This window comes from Strigops habroptila, chromosome 11, assembly GCF_004027225.2.
Source record: "Strigops habroptila isolate Jane chromosome 11, bStrHab1.2.pri, whole genome shotgun sequence".
NCBI classification, from domain to species: domain Eukaryota; kingdom Metazoa; phylum Chordata; class Aves; order Psittaciformes; family Psittacidae; genus Strigops; species Strigops habroptila.
Window position 1 is genome coordinate 20,751,944 of NC_046360.1, and position 22,063 is coordinate 20,774,006.

The window sequence follows — 22,063 nt, forward strand, 5'->3', positions numbered from 1 at the left end:
GCGCTGGTGCTGTCTCAGTTTGTCCTCAGCGGGGTCTTTATTTGCCAGATACAGCCTGGGGGGGGGGGAGAAGGAGGGGCGCGGCGGCAGCCGCAGGCAGAGCCGGCCCTGCAGGCATGCAGCTGCGAGGGAAGGAAGCGGCGACCGGGAGGGGGGCAGCCGGGGCGAGGGGGGCACATTTGGGATCCTCCAGGCACGACGTGGGAGGGGGTGGGGGTGGCTCCCGGTGCTCCCTCGCCCCCTGCAACGCGCCCCCCGGGTTGGAGCGGGGGTACCGGGTGCTCTGCCCGCTGGGCCCCCCCGCGGCCCCGCACATGCATGTGTGTTTGGGGGGCTCCGCGCGAAGCTCCCCACCCCAGCCCTGCGGGGCGTGCGGCCGGGGGGGGCTGCCCCGTATCTCTGCTGGACATCCCCGGGGCGGGATGGGGTGGGGACGGGACACGGCGGCGGGGGACAGACTGAGAGAGCGGGACGGGGCAGGGGCGGACAGACCGACCGGCAAAGCCGCCGGGGGGGCGGGTCGGACGGGCTCCATGCAGGGCTCTGCCCCGCGGCCGGCTCTCCGTCGGGGCACGTAGAAAAGGGGGCGCAGGCGGGGGCGCGGGGGCCATGCCGGGGCTATGTACAAGGGGGGGGATGCCGGGGCCGCCGCCGCTCAGCCGGTCTGCTCGCTGGGGGGCTCGGCGGCGGCGGCGGCTGCGGCAGCCCCGTCCCCGTTACACGTGGTGGGCTCGGCGGGCGGCGTGCCGGGGGCCGGGGGCTGCGCGGCGGCGGGCGGCGGGCTGGGAGCAGCGGAGCCCGCATTGTCCTTGGCAGCGGCGGCGGCGGCGGCGCGGGCCAGGAGCGAGGCTGGACCCCCGGCCCGGGCCGGAGCCGAGGCCGAGCCCGACCCCGAGCCCGTCTCCGCCTGCTCGGGCGCCCGCAGGCGTTTCATGAGCGTGGTCACTCGCACGGCTTTCTGCGTGGGGAGAGGCGAGGGGCCGTGAGGCACGGGTGTTCCCCTGCCGCCGGGCCCCTCACCGCGGCGTCGGGTTCCCCACCGCAGATGCCTGCTGGGGGCTGCGGGGTTCGCAGGGGCTGGGACCCCCCCCCGAGGCTGACAGCCCCGTGCTGGGGGACTGGGGTCAGCTGGGAGGGGAAACTGAGGCACGGGGCACCCCCACTCACCTTCCACTTGGCCCGGGCGAAGTTCTTCTCGATCTGGGCACAGACGCCGTCCTTGATGTTCTTGTCGGAGGCGGCGTTGCCGGAGATCCTGGGGAGGTGAGGAGGGGTGAGCGGCCCCCACCAGCCCTCCCAGCCCCCCGCCTGCACCCACTGCCCCTCACCACTCATGGGAGATGGCCTCCTCCGCCGTGATCCGCTGGTCCTGCTCCACCTCCATCAGGCGCGTCACCAGCTCCTTGGCTGGGGGTACAGGGTGAGGAAGTCAGTGCCAGGGGGGACACTGAGGGACCCCATGTGTTCCCCCCACACCGTGGGGCTCACCCGCCTGCGAGATGTCGTCCCAGTATGGCGGGTCAAACTCATAGTCCCCGGCCAGGATTTTGCGGAAGAGGTTCTTGTCGTGGTTCTCGTAGTCCTCCTCCTCCGTCTCCTCGTAGAAGGGGGGGTTCCCCGAGAGGCTGGGGGACAGGGTGGGGGGGCTCAGCCCTAGTCATGGTGCACAGCACCCCACAGCCACCCCGGCCCTTGCCCTGCACTCACAGGATGTACATGATGACACCGATAGCCCAGCAGTCCACCGGCCGCCCGTACCGCTGCCGCCCCACCACCTCCGGAGCTGTGAGGGACAAGAGAGCGGCCCTGCCCTGGGGTCCCCAACCCCCCGGCCCCTTGTCCTCAGGGTGATGGGGAGGAGAGGGACCCACCGGGAGCACCCAGGATCAGTCCCTGGGGTGATGGGGGGGAGAGAGACCCACTGGGAGCACCCAGGATCAGCCCAGGGGTGATGAGGAGCAGAAGGAATCCACTAGGAGCACCCATGACCATTGGGAGGGACCTGATGGGAGCCCCCAGGGCCAGTCCCCAGGGTAGTGAGGAGCAGCAGGGATTTGCTGGGACCCCGGCTGCGCTGCCTGCCCGGCTGGCTCTCACCCACCCAAGTACTCGGGGGTGCCACAGGGCTCCTTGATGAGCCCGTTCTCCAGCTTGGCCAGGTGGAAGTCGCTGATGACGATCTTGGAGTTCTTCAGGCGGTTATAGTACACCAGGTTCTCCAGCTGCCGGAGCAGGGGCTGTGAGTGCTGGGTTGGGGGCATGCCAGCACCCATGGGTGCTCCCACCCCACCACCACCAACCTTGAGGTTCCTGTGGACGATCTTGAGCGAGTGCAGGTAGGCAACAGCCTCCAGCACCTGCCGGATGACGTTGCTGGTGTCCTTCTCCGAGTAGTAGCCCTGGTCCAGGATCCAGTCGAAGACCTCCCGGCCAGTGGCCCTGCCAACAGCAGCTCTGCCTAATCCCACCCCCCAAGGGGCACCCCCAGCAAGCCCCCCTGCACCCCAAACACTTACAGCTCCAGGAAGATGAAATACTCCTTGCGGGTGATGTAGACGTCCACCAGCTGCAGGATGTTGGGGTGCTTCACCCTATGGAGAGATGGGGGCACGGGTGGGGGTTCCTGCTTTGCTCAGCGGCATGGGAGCCAACCCCAGTCCCAGCACTCACATTTTGAGGATGATGATCTCGTTTTTAGCTGCCTTCCGCACTTTCCGCCCATCCCGCTTCAGAAACTTCTTGCAGGTGTACAGCTTCCCCGTGGACTTCTCCTTGGCCCGGAAGATCTCACAGAACTCTTCCCTGTAAGGTCACCCCCCTGATGGTGGTCCCCAGCCCCACCAGCATCCCCTCATCCTACCAGCAAGGGGAGATGCTGCAGGAGTGGAAGGAAGCTGCAGCTAAAATCCTCTCCATAGCATAAAGGAGAAAGGGCAGTGAAAAGGAACTGACAGGGAATAATCAAATTGATGGGGAAGGGGGAAATTTGCTGATTAAAAAGCCCCCTCCCCATGGCAGCCAGGGCAAGATCTGCTGCCTGTGCCGAGGTGGAACAGCAGCACACCCCGGCATTAATGTCAGCGCCGCAGTCGGGAAGAGAGAAGGGGAGATGCGCTGGTGCCGGGGGATGCTGCAATAGTTCTGTTCTATTATTAATGGTTCTCCAGCCCATGGGCCAGGCCGGAGCCACAGGGAGCCCCCGGGGGGGGGCCCTCGACACCGCTCCAACAAAACCTTTGGCTTTCCAGCTACCCTGGCTGTGCCAAAACCCTTGTGCCATCTGCCCTAGGTGCATGGGAGCCGAGACCCATGGGCTTTGGGACAGGCTGCCCAGAGGATGGAGCAAAGCTCTGACAGCACCCAACAAGGTCCCTAGTGTAACCCTGCCAGGCATGACTCACGGGAAAGCGGTCCCAGTGTTTTGGAGACCAATGGAAAAAATTTTGGTGCATATTTTGGGGTCAAACCACTCTCAATAAGTCTGAGAGCTTCAGGTTTTGGAGCGCTTCCTCGAGGGTACCCCAGCACAGCAATAAAAGTTGGGGAGAAGCAGGAGCGCTCCGCTCCCGCCCCCAAATACGCTTTCCTTTGCTGGAGCAGAGCCCTCCTGCTTCCCGGAGCGCTCGAGGGAGCCGGGATCATGCAGAATTGCTGCAATCCCTGCAAATGTTGGGGGGAGGAGGGAGGGATACGGGGAGTCGCCTGGTTGCAGCTGGCAGCAGCTGCCTTCCTCAGAGGTGGTGGTGAATACCCACCAGCGAGAGGGACCAACGAGGGGACGGCCACTCCAAAATGCACCCTGCCCATCCCAGCTGGGGACCAGCACCCCGAAAGCCCCCACGGGCACATTGTGCTGCTCCTCAGCTTGGGACATGCGGATGGTTGAGGTCCCCAAGGCGCCGTGGGGCCGGGGAGGGACCAACTCACGTTTTGATGACTTGGCCCAGGTCATATCTGTCGGTCACCTCGGACGGCTGGTTATAATCTTTCTTGTCTCCCAGCGTCACGCAGCCAAACGGCATCGCAGGGCCCGGTGCTGGCAGGGCAGGGAGAGGCAGTGAGCACCCCGGCACCACCAGCCCCTGTAGCTGTATTAATTAATGTGAAACCTAACGAAGCATAGCGGCTGCTGATGCTGCCTGGCTGCCGCTGGCCACCACATGCCCAGCCCCACCGATGTGTGTCCATCCCTGTGGCATCCAGCCACTCTGCCTGGGCTCGGGCTGCTGGTGGCCGGCCCCTCTGGCCCCTGTTTGCAGATCGCTAATGATTTAAGTAGCCAGGGCTAGCACAGAGCCCGGAGCACACACTGGGGAGGCAAGCAGAGGAGAACAGACCCTTTGCCATTTCTCAGCCCAGTTTTGCCCCACGGTGACATTTCTGCTTCTCCTAGCAGAGCATCACTGCATACCATCACATGTGCAACGAGTTACACCAGCCTCAACCCTCTGTCCCTCAATAGCTGCAGTGGCCCAACCACAGCACCCTGGTTCGGCAGCAAGCAAGACACCAGCCCTGGCACACACCGGCTCCCCAGCCCTTTAGGAAAGATATTTTGCCCTTTGCTTTCCTACCAGGAACCCTTCAAAACCAGACCCTGCTCAGACACATTCCAGCAAAAAATGGGCCCCATGAAGTAATTTTTTCCCCTTTCCCATCCCGTTACTGGGAGGAAGTTTCAGCTGATGTTATTTTCTGATGGCTCAGAAGGAGACAGGGCTGCCCAGCCCCATCAGCCTTCTTGGAAGGGCCCGAGTGGGGCCCTGCAATGGGATGCTGGCACAACGCTGAGGGCAAACATGGCCTGGTGCTAAAGCTCCCAAACCACCACGCTGTGCCACGCCAGCCTCACCGTGCTGTGCCGTGCGGTGCCAGCAACGCCCGGGGCCCGGCAGCGAGGGCCACGGGCAGGATGGCAGTGCGGGATGCGGAGCCGGAATCACGGGTACCCAAGCGCCGAGCCTGTTGCTATGGCAATGGGAGCTGGAGATGCAGAAAGCGGCACATCCTTGGGAGGAGGGGGCAGGGACAGGCAGCACCCAGCAGCGCCCGACCCACCTGCGGGTGCACAGCACCATTCCTGCCCCGCGGGCCTCAGGAGGAAGGTGGTCCTGCCCGCAGCACCCAGAACATGCACCTGCGCACTCCCTGGGGTGACCGACCCCAAATCTGGGTAGGATGTGGGTGCAGTGAGCCAGGGAACGGGGGACGCTCCCTCCTGCCTCCGTCCCTTGGGGCTGATTTGCCTCTGTGCCTGCCTGAGCGATGCCTGCAGGAGGGGTGCTCCCACCTCACACAGCACCCAGGCACCCCCATGCCAGGAAAGCCTATGCCAGGCAAAAGCACCCATCCCTGTCCCACTCAGGGTGCACCCAGTCCCAAAAGAGAAGCAGACCACCCATGGGACACCCTTACCCACGCCACAGACTGGCTGAGGCTTTCCAGCCCACGCTCAGCTCATCCCAACAGCCTTCCCGGCAAACATGCCCTGCCTGGCACCTCCGTGACCCTGTGCTGCACGACACCGGCTCTGCCGTGCCACTGTGCCCAGCAGAGGGGCACAAGGGCTGCCCTGGCAGCTGCTGGCGTGGTGGCAGGCTCGGTGCTGGCAGGGGTAGGGCTGGCCTGTGGACAGGCTGCCAGCACCAGCGGCGTGATGCCAGGATTAGCCAGGAAGGGGACCCGGGTGGGATGATATATCAGGATTTTATTGCTGTCTCTGCGAGTGATCAGCTAATCTGCGCTCATAAAATTAGTTCCCGTTGATTTAGCAGGGACCCATCCTGCTGGGGCTGAGCACCGGCACCCTTCCTGGTCCCAAGCTGGCTCGGGGGTGGCTCAGTGTACCCGGGGTACCCCACAAGAGAGGCTGGCACCCAGCCCCACATCGGGGCCAACACCTGCGCCCCACAGGTGAGAGCCCCCCCGCTATGGCAGGGGCACCCAGGCAAGCAGTGGGTGAAAGGGGAGTGCTCCCTCCCCGGGGTGCTGGGGGGGGGAGGTTGGGTGCTGCACCGGCACCCGCGCACGTCCCCCCCCGCTGAAGCATCTAATTTGAGAGCAAGAAGCAACAGCGGGTGTAAGACAATAGCGGGGAAGTGGGTGGCTGGGTGCGGACGGCACGAAGGGATGACGCAGCCCCGCAGCCCTCACCAGCGGGGCCCCCCAGCCCCCCGAACCCCGGATCTGCCCCACTGCGCGGGTACCACCGGCCGGGCTCCGGCCCCGGCCCCGCTTCTACCTGCAGCCCCCCTAGACGTGTCCGTGTAGGGGGGTCCCCGCTCTGACCCCCCATTCCTCCCAACATCGCGGGGAAAGGATGTACCGGGGAGAGGGAGAAACCGCAGCCGGGCCGAGACGGACCGAAGTGTTGCTGGCGCAGGGGGGAGGCGGGCAGCGGCAGGCGGAGGGGCTGCGCCAGCCCCGCGCTGCCTGCAGAAGCACCCGGGCTGGCGGGGGGAGCCCCGGGATAGTGCGGAGGGGCGGCCCGGGCCGCGCACCGCGGGCGAAGTCTCGGCAGTGGCCGGCTCGGAGCGATGCGGCACTGGGAAGGGAGCGGGCTGCGGGGAGAGGCGCATGGACCCAGAAGGGGATGCCCGGCGGCGGGGAAGCGGGACGAGGGTCCCCAGCATCATTCCCCCGCCGCGGGGCTCTCCGGGCTCCGCGCAGAAGCAGCCTGGGGGGGCGAGCGGGGACGCGAGGCGGGGAGCCGGTCTCCGGGGCGCCCGTCGGGGCTCGGGGTCTGCAGGACGCGGGGTACCGGCGAGGACGGGGCAGCAGCGGGCGGCCGTCGGGGCGCGCACGGAGCCGGGCACGGACCGGCCGCGATGTCCCGGGCCACCGCGGAGTGTGGGGGGGGGTTGCGCGGGGGACAGCCCCGAGCCAACAAGTGCCAAGTCCCAGCAACGCCCCCACCCCGGTCCCGGCCCCCCCTCCCCCCGCCCGCAGCACGGCACGGACCGGCTCTGCTCGGCGCTGCCCCGGCTCGGGGCTGTCCCGGCGCGGCGCCGCGCTCACCTGCACGCCTCTCCGACCGCAAAGGGGGGCCGCGGCCCGGGGCCGCCGCTCGGGGGGGCCGCACGCCCCTCCCTCGCTCCCTCCGCGCGGGGCCGGTGTGGAGCCGAGCCGAGCCGAGTCGAGCCGAGCCGTCGGTCCGTCGCGGCGCGGCCCCGCGCGCCCGGCGCGGCAAGTTGGGGGGGCGGGACCTCGGGGGCCCGCCCCCCGTCGGGAGCCCCGCCCCGTCCCTGACGTCACTGCCAAACTTCGCGCCCCGCCCGTCGGGCACGGGAGAGGCACCGCGGGAGCGGTCACTCGTGGCGACGGGGCGAGTCCCGCAGCGCGGCGGGACGGGGCGGCCGCGGCGCCGGAGCGGCCCCGCAATACGGGCAGGGCGTTAAAACCGGGCAGGGGCACCCCTCGGGACCCGCCAGCACCCACGTGTGGGGTGAGGAAGTACCCGCGAGCCCCCATGGGGTGGTCAGGTCCTGCTGCTGCCCAGCCGGGTGAGCCGGAGCTGCCTGTGGGTGTCCCCTGAGCCTGTCCCACTCTCCCTGTCCTGGCTCTTCACCCCAAGAGGTGCTCACCCAAAGGGACCCTGAGCCGGTCGAGTGCTGGGACAGCTCTGGTGACACATTGGGCTTCACTGAGGTGGTGGGGACTGACAGGAGATACAAAGCATCAGGATGCACCTGGGTCCCCTGGGCTGGGCCATGGCCACCGGCCCTGGATGGGATGATGCAGGATAGGATGGGGTGGATGGGAAGAATAGGGTAGGATAAGATGGAATGGGATGTTGGGGGATGGATGGGATGGTGTGGGATGGAATAGGACAGGATGGATGGAGTGGGGTGGGATGGGACAGGCTGGATAAGATGGGACGGGGGTAGGTTATTACCAGATCTGAGTGCGGGCTCAGCATCTCAGGTGTCTAAAAGGTACCATGAAGACACAGGCAGACACACGGTCCCACTTCCATGCCATGATCCTGTGGGAACCAGGCAACTTCCCTTGTCCCTTTCACAGTTGTGCGGCCCTGCTCGCTCCCCCATGGACAGGGATTATCCGTTCCCCACAGCCCAGGCCAAAGGGCAAGAAAGGGGTAAGAAATCGGCCACCCTAATGCTGTTAACTCTGCCCACCTCCTGGGCATGGCGCCCAGCCCGGAGTGGACAGCACAGCCCTGGGGTGCAGAGGAGCCCCCACCCCTTCCCCCAGCCCCCAGAGCACCTCACTCCTCATGCAACACAGCCATGTGTGTGGAGCCTCCGGCATGGCATCATGCTGCACGCTGGCATTTGTGGTCCATATGGTGCTGCTTCTGAGCTGCACCCGCGCTCCCCTCCCCTTCTGCCCTGCACCCACCAAACCCCAGCTCCCCGAAACCACCCGGTCCTGAGCTGCCACAGGGATGTGGCCATCCTTTCCTGGATGGCCACACCCTCTCCATAGCCCCACAAGCTTGGATCAGGCAGGCCCATGGACAGGGGACACCAGGATCCCATCCCCAAAGCTGGCATCTCCCCTCTGCTCACAGGGAGACCAGCCAGCAGCCCAAGACAGAGGCAACACGGGGCACCCCCTGCGTCTGACCCGCCACAAGCCCCGGGCCCACCATCACCCGCACCCGGTAATTAACGGTGCGTGAGAGCTGGGGAATTAGCAGGGCACTGTAGTTTGAGCTTCTAATCAAGAGTTTAATCATAGCGGCTGGCAGCGGCGCAGCGCACTTATTAATCTCTGCACCTCGCTGGAACCTGGAGTGTAACTCACAATTACCCAGCAGGTGCCCGGCACGGCTCAGTACTGCCCGGTAGCGGCTCGCGGCATGAGGGGTGGGATAGGGCTTGTCCATCCCTCGTGACTCCTCCATCCCTTGTGGCTCCTCCATCCCTTGTGGCTCCTCCGGCCCTCTTGGCTCCTCCGGCCCTCGTGGCTCCTCTGGCCTTCGTTGCTCCTCTAGCCCCCTCGGCCTGCCTCATGCCTGGCGCCTCCCGGCACCAGCCTCCTGCCATGGCAGAACTGCCCCGGGGTCCCTTCACTGCCTTCTGGTCCGCTCTTGGCCCCAGCTCTAGTTCAGATCTCCCACCACCCCATGGCACATTTTGGGATGATCAGCTCTGCTGAACCCACCAGTGTTTGTCCCTGCTGTGCCCTGGCCCACTGACCTGCTCACCCACTGCGCCATGCACCCACCACCCCATGCACCCACCACCACATGCATCCAGTGCTCCATGCACCCAGTGCTCCATGCACCCACCACCCTTCCAACCGCCCCATGGTGAGCCCGGACCTGGGTTCAGGGTGACATAACTGGTCTGGAGCGACATTTCCTGCAGGACTCCTGGCATGAGGGGCTGCCGAGGTGGATCTGCCAAGGCCGGGGACACCCGGCTGTAGCCCTTTGCCTCGGGTGGGGGGACGCAGGATGAGGGACACCTGGCTGCACCCCTCTACCTCAGGCAGTGTTGGAGAGGGTCCAGGGCCAGCCCGGCCTGGCAGCCCCATGCCGGGGGGTTGTTGCTGGGGTGCAGCGGGGTGCAGCGGGGGGTGTGCAGCGTGTCCGTGACTCAAGCGCCACGCGGCACCGCATCCCTGCGTGCTCGCCATTGCCATGGCAACCGTCAGGCAATCAGCGGTAATTGCGTGTGTCGGCCTGGCAACGGGGCCAAATAAACCCCATCCCTCCTTTCGGGGGGCTGGCGGAGGGGGGAGAGGGAGAAAATAAAGGGGTGCAGCCACCAATTGCCACTCGTGGGCCTTTATTGGGGTCAGCAGCAGTGGGGGTGCACGGTGGCGGGGCCGCCCTCCCCATAGACGTCCCGCGGCACCCATGCACCCTGGAAGGCGTCGAGGGAAGCGGCCAACGACCCACCCAGCCAGGCGGCTGCACGGCGGCGTGGGGCGGCCTCGGTGCTGACCCCCAGCTCCTCAGCCAGGCGCTGGGGGAGGCCGCGCAGCAGCGTGGTGCCCCCCGCCAGCAGCAGGCAGGGCGCAGGGCCGCCGGGGGGGCCCCCGCAGCGGCGCAGGCTGTGGGACGCCTGCTCCAGCAGCCCCGGTTCCGGCAGCCCCAGGGTGGTGGGGGCCAGCAGCACCTCGGGGCAGCGGAACCGCTCATCCCCCTGGAGCAGCGTCGAGGTGCCGGGGGGTGTGACGGGCTGGGGCCTCCCGGCGCCCGGCAGGACGCAGCAGCAGGTCTCCTTCAGGCGGCACAGGGGGTCGGTGTCAAGGTGGACCCCGCGGGACTCCAGCAGTTGGCCCAGGTAGAGGGTGAGGGCATCCCCGGCCACATCCAGGCGGAAGGTGGCGTGGGGCAGCGCGTAGCCCTCCCGCACCCCTGCCGTGTACGAGGTGCCGGCGCCGGAGCCCACCACCACACCGGTGGTGCGGCCGTAGGAGTATGCGGCGAGCAGGGAGCGGGGCAGCACCAGCATGGCCGGCACCCCGAAGCCCTCGAAGAGCAGCTCGGCCATCTTCTCCCGGTTGGCGATGGGGGAAAGTGGGCCGTCCGTGGCCAGCACGGCCACCTCCTCGGGGCAGACGCCCAGCTCCTGGTAGAGGATGCGGTGCCACAGTTCCTCCAGCCCGTCCCAGTTGGTGACCACGCCGTGGGTAAGCACGGGGCTGCCCCCAGCCTGGCTGGGCACCACCGACCGCGGCTGCTCGTCCCCAGCCAGCCCGCTCCTGGTGTGGCCTGTCCCCGTGTCGATGACAACGGCACACAAAGCCTTGTACCTGTCCATCGGCTTGGCCCCCATCACATCCAGTACTTGCGCTGGTACCAGGAGCTCTGTCTTGGTGGGGGGGGCTCGGTCGCCATAGCAACTGCCTGCATCACTGTGATGACATCACCCATGGCATCAGGGTTTGGTTCCCTTCCCACTGGAAGACCTTTGGGGGTCCCTGAGTCTCCCTGGGGCAGTACCTGTGGTTGTAGAGACCAGGGCACAGGGAGGCTGCTCAGGGAAAGGAGTTTCATAAGGGGCTCCTTGCTGGGAGAGAACTGATCCTGAGGGAGAAGACTGAGACCAGCACTGGCACAGGTCCTGATCGGGTGCCAAGTTGGGGTGAGTCTCCCCGGCTGAGGGTGTATACTCTCTCGGGGACAGAAAAAGGAGAAAAGATGTGTCTTGTAGGCTGGAAGGCTTCAGGGTGAAGAAAAGATCCCTGGCGGCCAGCAGAGCTGCTTGGGGACCACCACAGCATCCTGGGGGCCAGCAGAGATCCCCAAGGGCTACTGAAGCTCCCCAAAGACCTCTGAAGCTCCTCAAAGACCAGCAGAGATGCCCCAGGTCCATCCGAGCTCCCTGGGGGCCAGCAGAGCCCTAGATGGGTGCAGGGGTGCCTCCAGGTAGAGATGCCAGCACAAGGTGGGGAGGGCAGAGGTACAGGGCTGGGGTGCAGGGCTGGGGGGCCAGGGTGCGGGCAGCCCCCCCCGCGGCTCACAGGCATCATTAGCAAGACTTGCTGGTTTCTATAAACGTCTCCGTGGAGCCGCGGCAGCCGCTCTTCACGCCCGCTCCCCAGCACCGGCAGCTCTAAAAACAGCTCGGCGCTGCCTGCTGCCTCCTGCCACCTCTCGCTGGGCTGGCTGACGCCGCGACCACCGCTTCACTCCGACGCGGATTTGGCACCATTTCGCCCGACTCCACTCCAGCACCCACCCCTGGGTGCGGTGGAGGTGAAGAGAGGACAGGAATGTGTGCACCCATTGCCTGCACCCAGCCTTTGCACCCACTTTGCCACGAGGTGCCATTGCGGCAGCACGGGCAAACGCCGTCGCAGCACGTCCCCAGGCGCTGCTGGCAGCAGGTCCATGGCCGGCTCTGCCCGTGTGCCCGCAGCCTTGCGCGCAGCCACTCATGTTTTATAGATGGCTCCGATTTTAATAATTAATCCCTGCTAACGACAGCACTTTCCCCAAATAAAACATTTAAAGTGCTGTGTGTGCAAGGCGTGCTGCCGGGGCGGGACGCCGGCTGCTCTGCCGCAGCCGTGGCGGGTGGGCACGCTGCGACGTGGCGCGGCACAGCGTTGCATGGCATGGCCGCACATGCCCACCACTCAACTGGGTGCTCTACCATGCCGCCCAGCCATGCAGCACCTCAGGGCACCACTTGGGTGCCCACCTGTGTCCAGGCATCACCTCTGAGACACCCCCAAGCTGGGGCATGGGTGCTAGATGCCATGCAAGATGCCACCCTGTGATGTTGTCCTGCCTGTTCCCTGTGCCGTGGCGGTGTGTACAGCACCAGCACCAGTCCTGGCTGGCAGCGGGCAGGGGCAGACAGAGGCAGACAGGGGAGGGCCTGTGCCAGCCTGTGGTGTTGAAGGCCGGGCGCTCGCTCCTCACTTCCCGCAGCGCAATTAGGGCAGGATAAATGCGTATTAGCATGAAATCTGTCATCTCCGCTAGCACATTTGGGGGGGCACACACATGACAGCCTAAGGCAGGCGCCCTCCTCACACACGTCACCATCACCACCACACTAGCCTCGTCAGCTAATGAGCAGCTCCCTGCGCCGCCCTACTGCAGGCACTGGCAGCCCTATCACACTGGGTGTCCCTGGGGCTGCCCCTGGTGCCACAGGACGGTGGGACAGGCACCCATCTGCCACCCAAACACAGCCACCCTGCCTCGTGCTGAGGAGGGCAACACTGAGGTGCCTGTCCATGCATCCATCTGTCCGTCCGTCCATCCACCCATCCATCCATCCTTACATTCCACCTGCCACCAGCATCCCCCAGCACCTCCTGGTTTTGATCCAGCCCATATAACCATGTGGTGCTGGGGCCTTCCTGTTGCTACAGCAACTCAGCAGCGCAGCTGAAATGGTGCTGCTTGGCCTTGAGTGAGCACCCACACCAGGCCAGGGGAGCAGCACGGCCCCACTGCAGGGAAACTGAGGCACTGTCCCAGCACTGCGGGAGGCTGGGATCCAGCCACGCTAAATATATCCCTGCAGGAGTGGCGGCGGAACTGTGCAGGTGTGAGGCGCCGGCAGAGACGGACAGCTTGGCTGATGGGAGCTGACGTGGCCTCGGGCTCCAGCACCGCTTAATGAGCAGCCGAGGAGGGTTTATTTAAAGCCGGCGCTGGCTGCAGGACCCCCGTGCCTGGACAGTCACTGGGAAGCCGAGCTGCCCATGGCTGTGGGGCCGGGGCACATCTCAGCATCCCCTGCACATCCACCCGTCCCCACACCCTGCTCTCACCCCCTGCCTGAGCACTGGATGTGCGCCCAGAGGAGTGATGCCCATCACCAGTACCTTCCTCTTTTCCAACGTCTCGTTCTAGGGGATTCTTGCCCCAGATTTGGTATGGAGAGGATCTCCTTGTCTATGAGCTCCTCGCAGATGGGAATCTGCCACCACTGCCAGCATAAGGAATTAAGTCCAGTGGTGGGATCAGTGGGGGCTCAGCCACTCTCCCTGCTGCTGGGCAGCGCCTGGCATGAGCTGCACCATCCCCTGCACAGGCAGAAGCTGGAGCAGTTAGGCTGTAATTACGTGAGGCTGATAGTGACGCTTGGTCACCCTCAATCCTGATCCAGTGTGCCCCACCAGGACCCTGTGCAGGCAGGCAGGGTGAGTAGCAGTGCCCAAAAGCAGGCAGAACTGAGGGGTACCAGGGGCTGTGTACCACTATATCTGCCGTCATGATGGCATGTCCTGGGCACCATGACACCTCAATGCCATGGACACTGTAATCCCATGCCCTCAGCTCTGTGACTCCAGGCAGCGTAGCGATCCCTCAGCCAGGCACCTGTGATCCCAAGGGCACCCTGATCCCATGCCCAGGCACTCATCATCCCAGGAACAGCATGATCCCATGGGTGCCACAATCTCATGCCCTGGTCACCCATCATGCCGTGATCCCTGGGTCACCATGACCCACAGCTTGGGCAGTGGGATCCGAGGGGCACCATCACCCCAAGTCCAGGCGCATGGTGCTGTACCCAGCAAGCTGCCATGTCCTCACTACAGCCCCCCGCTGTCCAGGTAAGGGCTCAGAGGTGAGGGGCACAGCTTGGCACCCGCTGCTCTTTGGGATCACCAGCAAGGGGGGCCACAGGCTCCAGCCAGAGGGATTTTTAGGAAAATCCTTTTTCTTGGTGCCAGCATGGCCTCCATGGGTCCCTCCCTAAGCACAGGGGGCTGGTGGTCCCTGAGGCACATAGGGTGGCCCCAGTGTGGTGGGCACCAGAGGACAGTGCCCGGGGTGGCCACATCGGCACTGGCATGCAGGTGCCCTCCCATGGCTGGCACAGGAATGGTGGGTGTCCCCTGACGGGTGAGCCCCCTCCTCACAGGGGGACAGGCGTGCTTCCAGCCCAGGCATGGCCCCCCAGAGACACAGCCCCAGCCCGTGGGAAAAACAGAAGTAGGTTTTAATGAGCCATTCCAGCAGCCAAGCAGCTGGAAAACCCAAGGCACCCATGGGTGGGCCAGGCCACCCTATGGAATCTGCCAGGGCCCCACAGCAGAGCCTCCCTATTGTGGGGCTGAGACTGGGACCACACAGCACCCAGCCACTGTGGGGCTGAGCCCCCAGCACCTAGCCAGTGCAGGACTGAGCCCCATCGCACCCTGTGTTGTAGTGTCAAGCCTGGGGAGCATCTGGCAGGGTCTGGGTGTGAGGCATGGGAGAGCACCCCACAGCACTCAGCTGCCTCCCAGCACCTGTCCCATAGGGAGAGTGCCCCATAGCACCCGGCTGCACGCTGCATCCCTCCTAGGGGAAGCGTGCCCACAGTGTATGGGGGTCCGGTGCCCCCCACAGTGCAGGGCATCCCATCAGCACACGGCTGTGTCCTCCTCTTCTTCCTCCTCTTTCTCTTTCTCCTCTTCTTCTTCCTCTTCCTCCTCCTCTTCCTCGCTATCCTCATCCTCATCCTCACCATCAGGCAACAGCCCCAGAGGGGCAGGAGGGAAAGGGGGGCCACGCTCCAGGTTCACATAGGTGACAGCCAGGTTGACGTAGAGCTCACCCTCCAGCGCGGCCAGGACACGCTTCAGCTCACCCACCAGCCCGGTGAAGGACGGTCTCTCCTCAGGTGCCGGTGCCCAGCAGCTCAGCATCACCCCGTACCTGCCCCGACACCCCCATCAGCACCAGCAGCCCCCTGGGACCCCCGCACCCCACCCTGCACACCCCAGCCCCACTCACAGGGTGTCGGGGCAGTGCTGGGGCTGTGGCAGGCGTCTCCCCCGCTGCAGGTAGCGGGTCATGTCGTAGGGGTCCACCCCAGGGTACGGCGATGCTCCCCGTGTCAGCAGCTCCCACATGAGTACCCCAAAGGACCACTGCCAAGCAGAGAGCTGCCATGGGGCAGGCAGGCACGGTGGGGATGGGGACAGGGATGGGGGTCGTGCCTACCACATCCGACTTGGTGGTGAATTTTTGGGTCTGGAGGCTCTCCAGCGCCATCCACTTGACGGGCAGCTTGGCGTGGCGGTGCCGCCGGACACTGTAGTACTCCTTGCCGAACACGTCCCGTGCCAGCCCGAAGTCAGCCACCTTCACCGTCAGCGTCTCATCCAGCCTATGGGACACCAGTTTTGGGTGGGGAAAGACACCAGGCAGCACTCCTTATGCCCACCCCTGGGTCCATGGGGTGACCCCATATCTGGGGCTGGCAGGCACGGCCACACTCACATGCAGTTCCTGGCTGCCAGGTCCCGATGCACAAACTTTTTCTGGGCCAGGTACTCCATGCCCAGGGCCACCTGCAGCCCAAAGCCGATGAGCTCCTTCACCGTCGGGCTCTGTGGGGTGGGAGCAGTGAGTGGGGACACCCTGATCCCACACTACCACCCCCCACCTGCAGGGTACCCCCGTACCCGCGCCTGTGTGCGGATGAAGTGGCGCAGGTCCCCGTGGCGCATGTAGGGCAGGACGACGAGGGGCAGCCCGTGGCGAGGCAGGCACACCCCCAGCAGTGAGAGCACCTGGGGGTGGTGGAAGCTCTTCATGAGGATGCCCTCGCGCAGGAACTCCTCCACCTCCTCCAAGTCCGTGATGCCTGCCGAGAGCTGAGCTGTGGAGCGCCGCTGCTGCGCCGCGGGACCGCGCCGAGGCAGCGGGTGCTACTCACGGTGCAGGGACTTGACGGCACAGTGGAGGTCTCCCAGCAGCGGGTCCGAGTAGGTGCCATGGTAGACACTGCCAAAGTGTCCTGCAGGGACAGGCAGTGTAAAGCTGGCACCGCGCACAGTGAGCAGGCGATGCCACAGCCAAATTCATAGAACCACAGACTGGTTTGGGTTGGAAGCGACCCTAAAGCTCACCCAGTTCCAACCCCCTGCCACGGGCAGGAACGCCTCCCACTAGAGCAGGTCCAACCTTGCTCCAAGCCCCTGTGTCCAACCTGGCCTTGAACACTGCCAGGGATGGGGCAGCCACAGCTTCTCTGGGCAAACTGGGGCATTGCGTCACCTTTGCCGATGACCTGGTGGCGGTGGGTGACGAGCCGCTCCTCGGGGATGAGGATGTCCTTCACTTCCTCCAGCAGCTCCGGCCGCAGGTCCTCCAGGCAGCAGGATGTGGCCCTGAGCAGGGGCACGGGGGAGCCGCCGGCCGCCACACCCGCACCAGTACCCACACCAGCACTGGCACCAGCACCGGCACCAGCACCGGCACTGGTGAACCGTGCCCGGGCCAGCACTGGGCCGGGACTGCCTGCTGTGGGCAGCACTGCCGGGACAGGCAGAGCAGGGTGAGGGCTGGGCAGGCACCCAGCACCCCAGCAGCCCCCGCTGGTGTCACCCACTTACCCAGCACCTCCCTGTAGTCGACGCCGGAGCGCTGGGTGGTGGCGGGAGGGTCACTGCGGCCGGGATGCACCAGCAGCTCCAGGTTCTCCGGCCCTGCGGGCAGCAGTGGGGTGGGTGGTGGGATGCGGGTGAGGGCCGGGGGGCCGCAGGGTGCCCGGGGAGCCTCCAGCACTCACCCCTCCTCTTCCTCCAGCGCCAGCGGAGCAGCACGGCAGCCAGGATGCCGCAGACCAGGAGGGTGACACTGGTGCCCAGGGCCAGGCTGGAGGCCAGGTCCAGCGAGGCGGCAGGGGACAGCACCCAGCCCAGCGCCTCGCAGGCGCTGTTCACACAGATCTGGGGGAGCACGGGCTCAGCGGGGTCGCAATGGGGGACACTTGGGGGGAGGTGGCCCACCCAGGGGGTGCCTACCTCCACGGGGGCCCCAGCCTGGGGCAGGCGCAGCTCGCGGGGCAGGCGGCACGTCACCTCGTTCTTCAGCACGTTGGGGTGACAGTCCCGGCCCCCCACCATCATGGTGATGTTCATGCAGGTGGTCACGGCATCCAGCCCCAATTGCTGCCCGGACACAGCACCTTGAGCCCGGGGGTCCTGGCAGTGGGTCCCCCCACCCTGACTCACCCCATCGCCCCACATACGTGCACTTTGATCTCATCGTCACCAGGCTTGAGGTGGAGGTGCCCACCCTCCTGCTCCAAGGGGAAGACCTTGGGCCGGGGGTAGTAGAGGAGGCGGAAGAGCCAGCGGCCGGTGGCACCGTCCAGCAGCACACTCAGGTTCCCCGGCGTCATCTCCACCTTGCTCTCGAAGGGGAATGCTGGGCTGCGGCACAGCACCCGCGTTGGCAACAGCGGGCTCTCGCACTCCTGCGGGCAGGGGGATGCTGGCACCAGCGTGGCACAGGGACTGGGGTGGCAGGGCAGGGATGTGAGGTGATGGGCTCCTGCCCCGGTGCTTACTGCGGGTTTGGTCCTCACGCTGCTGGCTTCGAAGCGGATCTTGGCACGATACACTGAGTCCAGGTGGGTGCCGATGATGGTGAGCATCGAGCCCCTACGGCAGATGGGGATCAGGGCTTTGGGGTGCACATAGTCCCCAGGGTGCATGCAGTCCCAGAGACGCAGATGGTCCCTGGGGTGCATGCGGTCTCCAGCCCATCCAGGGTGGTGGGGAGGCCGGAGCTGTTCCCCTGGCAGGGAAAGGAGCCCAGCACTCACTCATAGCTGCAGCTGGGAACGATGGCCGAAACAGAGGGGTCGGGGCGATACTGGAAGGGCAAGGGCGCCGAGAACTCCTCCCCATCGATCCACAGGGACACCCAGGCTGAGCCCAGGCCACCGGCAGCAGGAGTCGTGCACCGAATGGCCCCGTCACCCTGCCTGAGGACACGGCGGCTGTGGCTGGAGGGGACAGCGGGGCTGCGGAGGGGTCCCTGTGCCAGGGACCGTGCTGTGCCCGCAGGGATGGGGCAGGGATGTACCTGGGCTGCCCGGCCACAGGGCACGCGGAGCCATTGACCATCACCTGCCAGCTGCTCCCTGCCAAGAGGTGGGTGCCGTGGAGCGAGAGGGTGGTGCCACCCCCCTGGGGGCCAAATGGGGGGTGCAGGACACTGACTCGGGGCTCCTGCGCAGAGATGGGGTCGGTGGGGCGGGCAGGTGAGCCAGCCCCCGACCCCAAACCCTGCCAGGGGGCAGCTGGCCTGCATCAGGGTAACTGCCAGCGCAGGGCCATACCACGAAGAGGAAGCCCCCAAGGGTGGCAGAGCCATGGACACGGAAGCCAGAGAGTCCAGCGGGTTCCTCCACGGTGAGCACCACATCAGCAGGGCCCTCTGCTGCTGTCGGGCCGCCCGGCTCCAGCTCGCACACCAGCACATCCACAAAGTCCTTACGGCGGTAGGCGGGCAGGGGTCTGCGGGGCGGTGATGGGGAATCAGCCGCGGGCTGGGGGGCAGCCCCAGACCCCTCTGCTGCTGCTCCCCGCCCCGGCACCACCACGGACCTGTGGCTCTTGCTCTCCTCTGGCAGCACAGTGCAGCCTCGCTGTCCCACCGTCACCCGGCAAGTTCCGGGGGCGCTGCGGCAGGGGTCGGGGTCCGGGCGGGAGCGGAAAGTCATTCCGCACAGCGTCACCCGCGTCCGGCCCCGCAGCGGGGCGCTCCGAGGGTGGAACTGCGGGAGAGGAACCAGCGTCACCCTGAGCCCCGAGTGCCCGGTGATGGTTGTGCCGCCCCATTTGCCACCTCCCTCCCATCCAAGCGCCCGGGAGATGCAGGAGCAGGAGGATGGGGTGCAGACCTACGTCAGTGAGGACGGGTGGGCAGCTGTCCTGGACCCACGGCCCGTGGCACTCGTGCTGGTGCGTGCAGCCGTCGCTGCACCAGCCGCAGCCCATGAAGCGCTCGGCGCGCAGGCAGCGCTGGCACGTGGAGAAGTGGCGGCAGCCGGGGCCAGTGACGTTCAGGTGCCAAACCTGGGGACAGAGAGCGGAGGTGAGCATGGCCCTTGGAGCTCAGCACCCACCCTGCGCCCCTGCACCCCCCACTCACCTTGGTGCCGGCAGCGAAGAACAGCGAGTGGTTGTGCAGCCCCATGGCTCCCCACACTGGCCCTGGCTCCCCCAGGGAGAAGTTGGCCAATGTGAGGAGGTAGGAGCTGGAGCGCTGGAGCACCATCTGCAGTGGGGCAGAGCAGGGGGCTGAGCGCACCCCATGCCCTGCTGGGACCCCTTCCCCACCCGGCTCCCCCATCCCACCTGGAATACCCGTCCCTCCGCTGTGCCCAGGTGAGCCACGGTGACGTCCCCCAGCGCGGTGACGAAGATGGAGGTGAGGAGGACGCCGGCCAGCTGCCCGTTGAACAGGTCCACCTTATGGGAGGCGGCAGGGACAAGGGTGGGCTTGTCCCAGCAGCTGGTGTTGGCCACTGGTGCCGAGAGGTTTACCTGCAGCAGAGCAGGGGGTGGGTGCCTCAAAGCCTGCCCTGGCACCCCAATCCCGCCATGGCGTCACGGGCGAGCACCAGCTCCAGCCACGACATATTTTAGAGACAGCCAATTGCCCAAGCTCCCCTCCAGGCAGGGAATTTTTTGGGGAAAAAGCACATCCTCGGCCCCTCCTGCAGCTCCCACGCAGCGTCAGATCCTGCCCTCCCCTCCCACCACATCTGGATGTGGTTATCACTGCCGGCACCACGGGGCAGACACCCCAAATCCAGCCCTCGCCCTCCGCAACCGCTGGAGCTCGACGAGGGGCCAGGGTCCTCACTGGCCCCCCACCAGTTTTGGTGCTGGGAGTGCCCCCCTGGCTCACCCTGCTGCCGGTGTGACTCAGCGGCAATGAGCTGTATGCAGGAAGTGGAGGGGATTTGGCTGCACCTTGCCCTGTGCCTGGCTGAGAACGCCAAAACTCGTGTCATGGGTTCTCGCTGGGACCCTGCCTACAGAGTGGGCCCTGCCGGGGCTCCCGCCTGTGCCCATCCTGGCCATGCCAGGGCTTGTACCTGGGACACGGCGTTCCCGCCCCACGGCTGTGGTGGAAAAGAAACCCCGGTGACTAATCGCGCTTCCGCCTGTGGTTTATTTGCCCAGCGAAGGCGGCGGCGGCGGCGCTGGGGCTGGGGGGGGGCAAGGCAGGAGCGGCCCCGGGAGCACCACAGCCTGTGGCTTCCCCCGCACACATAAACACCCTGGAGAGGGTGGCCACCAACAGCCCAGCGTGGGGACGGTCACCGTGGAGACTGGAGCTGGGGCTCCCTGGGGAAGCCACACCGAGGAAAGGGATGCACGGCAAGCAACGGTGCACCCGTGCGCCAGGACATGTGTCTGTAGCACCCGGCTTGGGCGAGCACGTGGTGCCCAGGGTGGGGAGCGCGAATGGATCTCGGCCTCCTAGGTGCTTCCCAGCATTCCGAATCTACCTCCCCACATCCCAGCTAATCCCCAGCCCACCCGGAATGGATGCGGCGCATGGCAGAGGACTCACGTTGTGCGGGCAGTACTCCACCGGCTGGAAGAAGCTGAGCCCCCGCAGCAGCGGCTGGTGCCCGGTGCCGCAGCACTTCTCCATGCCCTCCTCCATGGCCTGGTTGAGCAGGCGCAGGGGGAAGGCACAGACAGCCGAGTCCGCTCGCGGCACCCGGCTCTCCGTGTGGCTCTCGGCAAAGGCACCGAAGAGCACCGTGTCAGTGTCGTTGATGCCGAGGTCGCGGGCCAGGCGCGCGCCGGGGCGGGCAGTGTGCGCTGCCTGCAGCACGTTGTAGGCGACGTCCCGCTCAACTCCCTCCTCGCTGCTGCGCCGCCGCCGCCGCCGCTTGGACTCGAAGCGGCAGTCGAGGACGAGCTCGCGGTAGTGGCGGAGGTTGCGCTCGTGGGTGCTGAGCCGCGCCAGGCGCGTGTGGTACACCGCCGAGCCTGGCCGCTCCGGCTGCACCATCAGGAAGTAGACGTGGTCCCCATCCATGAAAGAGTGCACGTAGTGGATGGTGTAGTTGTCCCGGTACTGCGGCAGCACCGTCAGCCACTGGAAGTCATCCGAAAACCCATCCAAGGTGCCCTTCAGCCTGCGGACGGACACTGACTGCGGGCTGTACCGCGCCGCCACGCTGCTGTTGATGGTGGAGCCGAGGTAGAAGAAAGAAGCGTAGGAAGTGGCCACCACGGTGGCACTGGTCCCCAGGGGGCTGGCCACACAGTCAGGGCAGGATGCGGGGCTGTTGCCTGTGGCTGAGTACAGGCAATGCGTGGTTGAGATGGTCACCTCGCCATCCTGCACCTCCAGCTGGTGCTGGTAGCACAGCCCGTGCTGCGCTGTGCCGCAGCTGTACAGCCATGGCTCCAGCGGGTCCAGCAGCAGCAGGACATTGTCTGTGTGCTCGGGGCTGTCCACAGCAGCCGGGCACAGGCGGCAGATCTCACACTCGGCGCTGCCCACGGGGCCGGTGATGAGCATGGAGAGGAGGCGCAGCTCGGGGCTCACCAGCAGGATGCGGTTGCGGATGGCCACGAAGAGGGCAGCTGGGCCAGTGGGGTCGGTGAAGACGGCGACGTTCTGCACGGGGCTGCCAGCATCGAGGCTGGGCAGCGTGTAGGGGACGGAGAAGTTCCTGGTGGAGCTGTAAGGGATGCGGGGACACTGCCAGGCACCAGTGCCCAGCGAGGCCTGGGTGAGCACCAGCAAGAGACACATGCACCACAACAGCCCCATGCTGTGCGGTGCCACCGGTGTGGGGTTATCGATGGTGCTCAACAGTTGGTGCGGTCAGGACACACGGAACATGGGTCACCATCG

The 22,063-nt window shown here is 66.0% G+C and overlaps 3 protein-coding genes across 6 annotated transcripts; all 3 read right to left on the reverse strand.

Moving 5' to 3' along the window:
- Nucleotides 1-7: 7 nt before the first annotated feature.
- Nucleotides 8-7,288, reverse strand: CAMKV (CaM kinase like vesicle associated). Its single transcript, XM_030502264.1, has 11 exons — nucleotides 7,018-7,288; nucleotides 3,928-4,036; nucleotides 2,671-2,802; nucleotides 2,517-2,591; nucleotides 2,301-2,439; nucleotides 2,102-2,222; nucleotides 1,708-1,783; nucleotides 1,489-1,625; nucleotides 1,329-1,407; nucleotides 1,168-1,255; nucleotides 8-958 (listed from the first exon to the last, which is right to left on the reverse strand). The coding sequence occupies exons 2-11, from the start codon at nucleotides 4,020-4,022 to the stop codon at nucleotides 656-658; spliced, it is 1,245 nt and encodes a 414-aa protein (XP_030358124.1). The 5' UTR covers nucleotides 4,023-4,036; nucleotides 7,018-7,288; the 3' UTR covers nucleotides 8-655.
- A 2,479-nt stretch (nucleotides 7,289-9,767) lies between these two features.
- Nucleotides 9,768-10,834, reverse strand: LOC115614536 (actin-like). Its single transcript, XM_030501528.1, has one exon. The coding sequence runs from the start codon at nucleotides 10,752-10,754 to the stop codon at nucleotides 9,768-9,770; it is 987 nt and encodes a 328-aa protein (XP_030357388.1). The 5' UTR covers nucleotides 10,755-10,834.
- Nucleotides 10,835-14,366: 3,532 nt separating this feature from the next.
- Nucleotides 14,367-22,063, reverse strand: MST1R (macrophage stimulating 1 receptor). Of its 4 annotated transcripts, none has more exons than XM_030502268.1 (20): nucleotides 20,759-22,063; nucleotides 19,531-19,719; nucleotides 19,325-19,450; nucleotides 19,078-19,248; nucleotides 18,778-18,947; nucleotides 18,510-18,687; nucleotides 18,254-18,399; nucleotides 17,991-18,152; nucleotides 17,733-17,826; nucleotides 17,412-17,639; nucleotides 17,185-17,331; nucleotides 16,950-17,109; nucleotides 16,774-16,866; nucleotides 16,436-16,693; nucleotides 16,095-16,175; nucleotides 15,841-16,022; nucleotides 15,656-15,765; nucleotides 15,377-15,542; nucleotides 15,167-15,303; nucleotides 14,367-15,088 (listed from the first exon to the last, which is right to left on the reverse strand). In XM_030502268.1, exons 1-20 carry the CDS (start codon nucleotides 21,977-21,979, stop codon nucleotides 14,794-14,796), a joined length of 4,314 nt encoding a protein of 1,437 aa, XP_030358128.1. In that variant the 5' UTR covers nucleotides 21,980-22,063; the 3' UTR covers nucleotides 14,367-14,793. The 4 variants fall into 4 exon arrangements, with proteins under 4 accessions (XP_030358128.1, XP_030358127.1, XP_030358126.1 ...); XM_030502267.1 differs by having other exon boundaries at nucleotides 17,991-18,173; XM_030502266.1 differs by having other exon boundaries at nucleotides 16,950-17,331.

Coding starts and splice junctions, on each gene's coding strand:
- CAMKV (XM_030502264.1), bottom strand. CDS start 4,022: ATGCCGTTTGGCTGCGTGACGCTGGGAGACAAGAAAGATTATAACCAG. Junction 2,440..2,516: donor TATTTCATCTTCCTGGAGCT/GTAAGTGTTTGG, acceptor TGCTGTTGGCAG/GGCCACTGGCCGGGAGGTCT. Junction 1,626..1,707: donor GGTGTCATCATGTACATCCT/GTGAGTGCAGGG, acceptor CCTGTCCCCCAG/CCTCTCGGGGAACCCCCCCT.
- LOC115614536 (XM_030501528.1), bottom strand. CDS start 10,754: ATGGGGGCCAAGCCGATGGACAGGTACAAGGCTTTGTGTGCCGTTGTC.
- MST1R (XM_030502265.1), bottom strand. CDS start 21,979: ATGGGGCTGTTGTGGTGCATGTGTCTCTTGCTGGTGCTCACCCAGGCC. Junction 18,400..18,509: donor TTGGGGGCTTCCTCTTCGTG/GTATGGCCCTGC, acceptor ATCTCTGCGCAG/GAGCCCCGAGTCAGTGTCCT. Junction 15,304..15,376: donor TCACCACCAAGTCGGATGTG/GTAGGCACGACC, acceptor TCTGCTTGGCAG/TGGTCCTTTGGGGTACTCAT.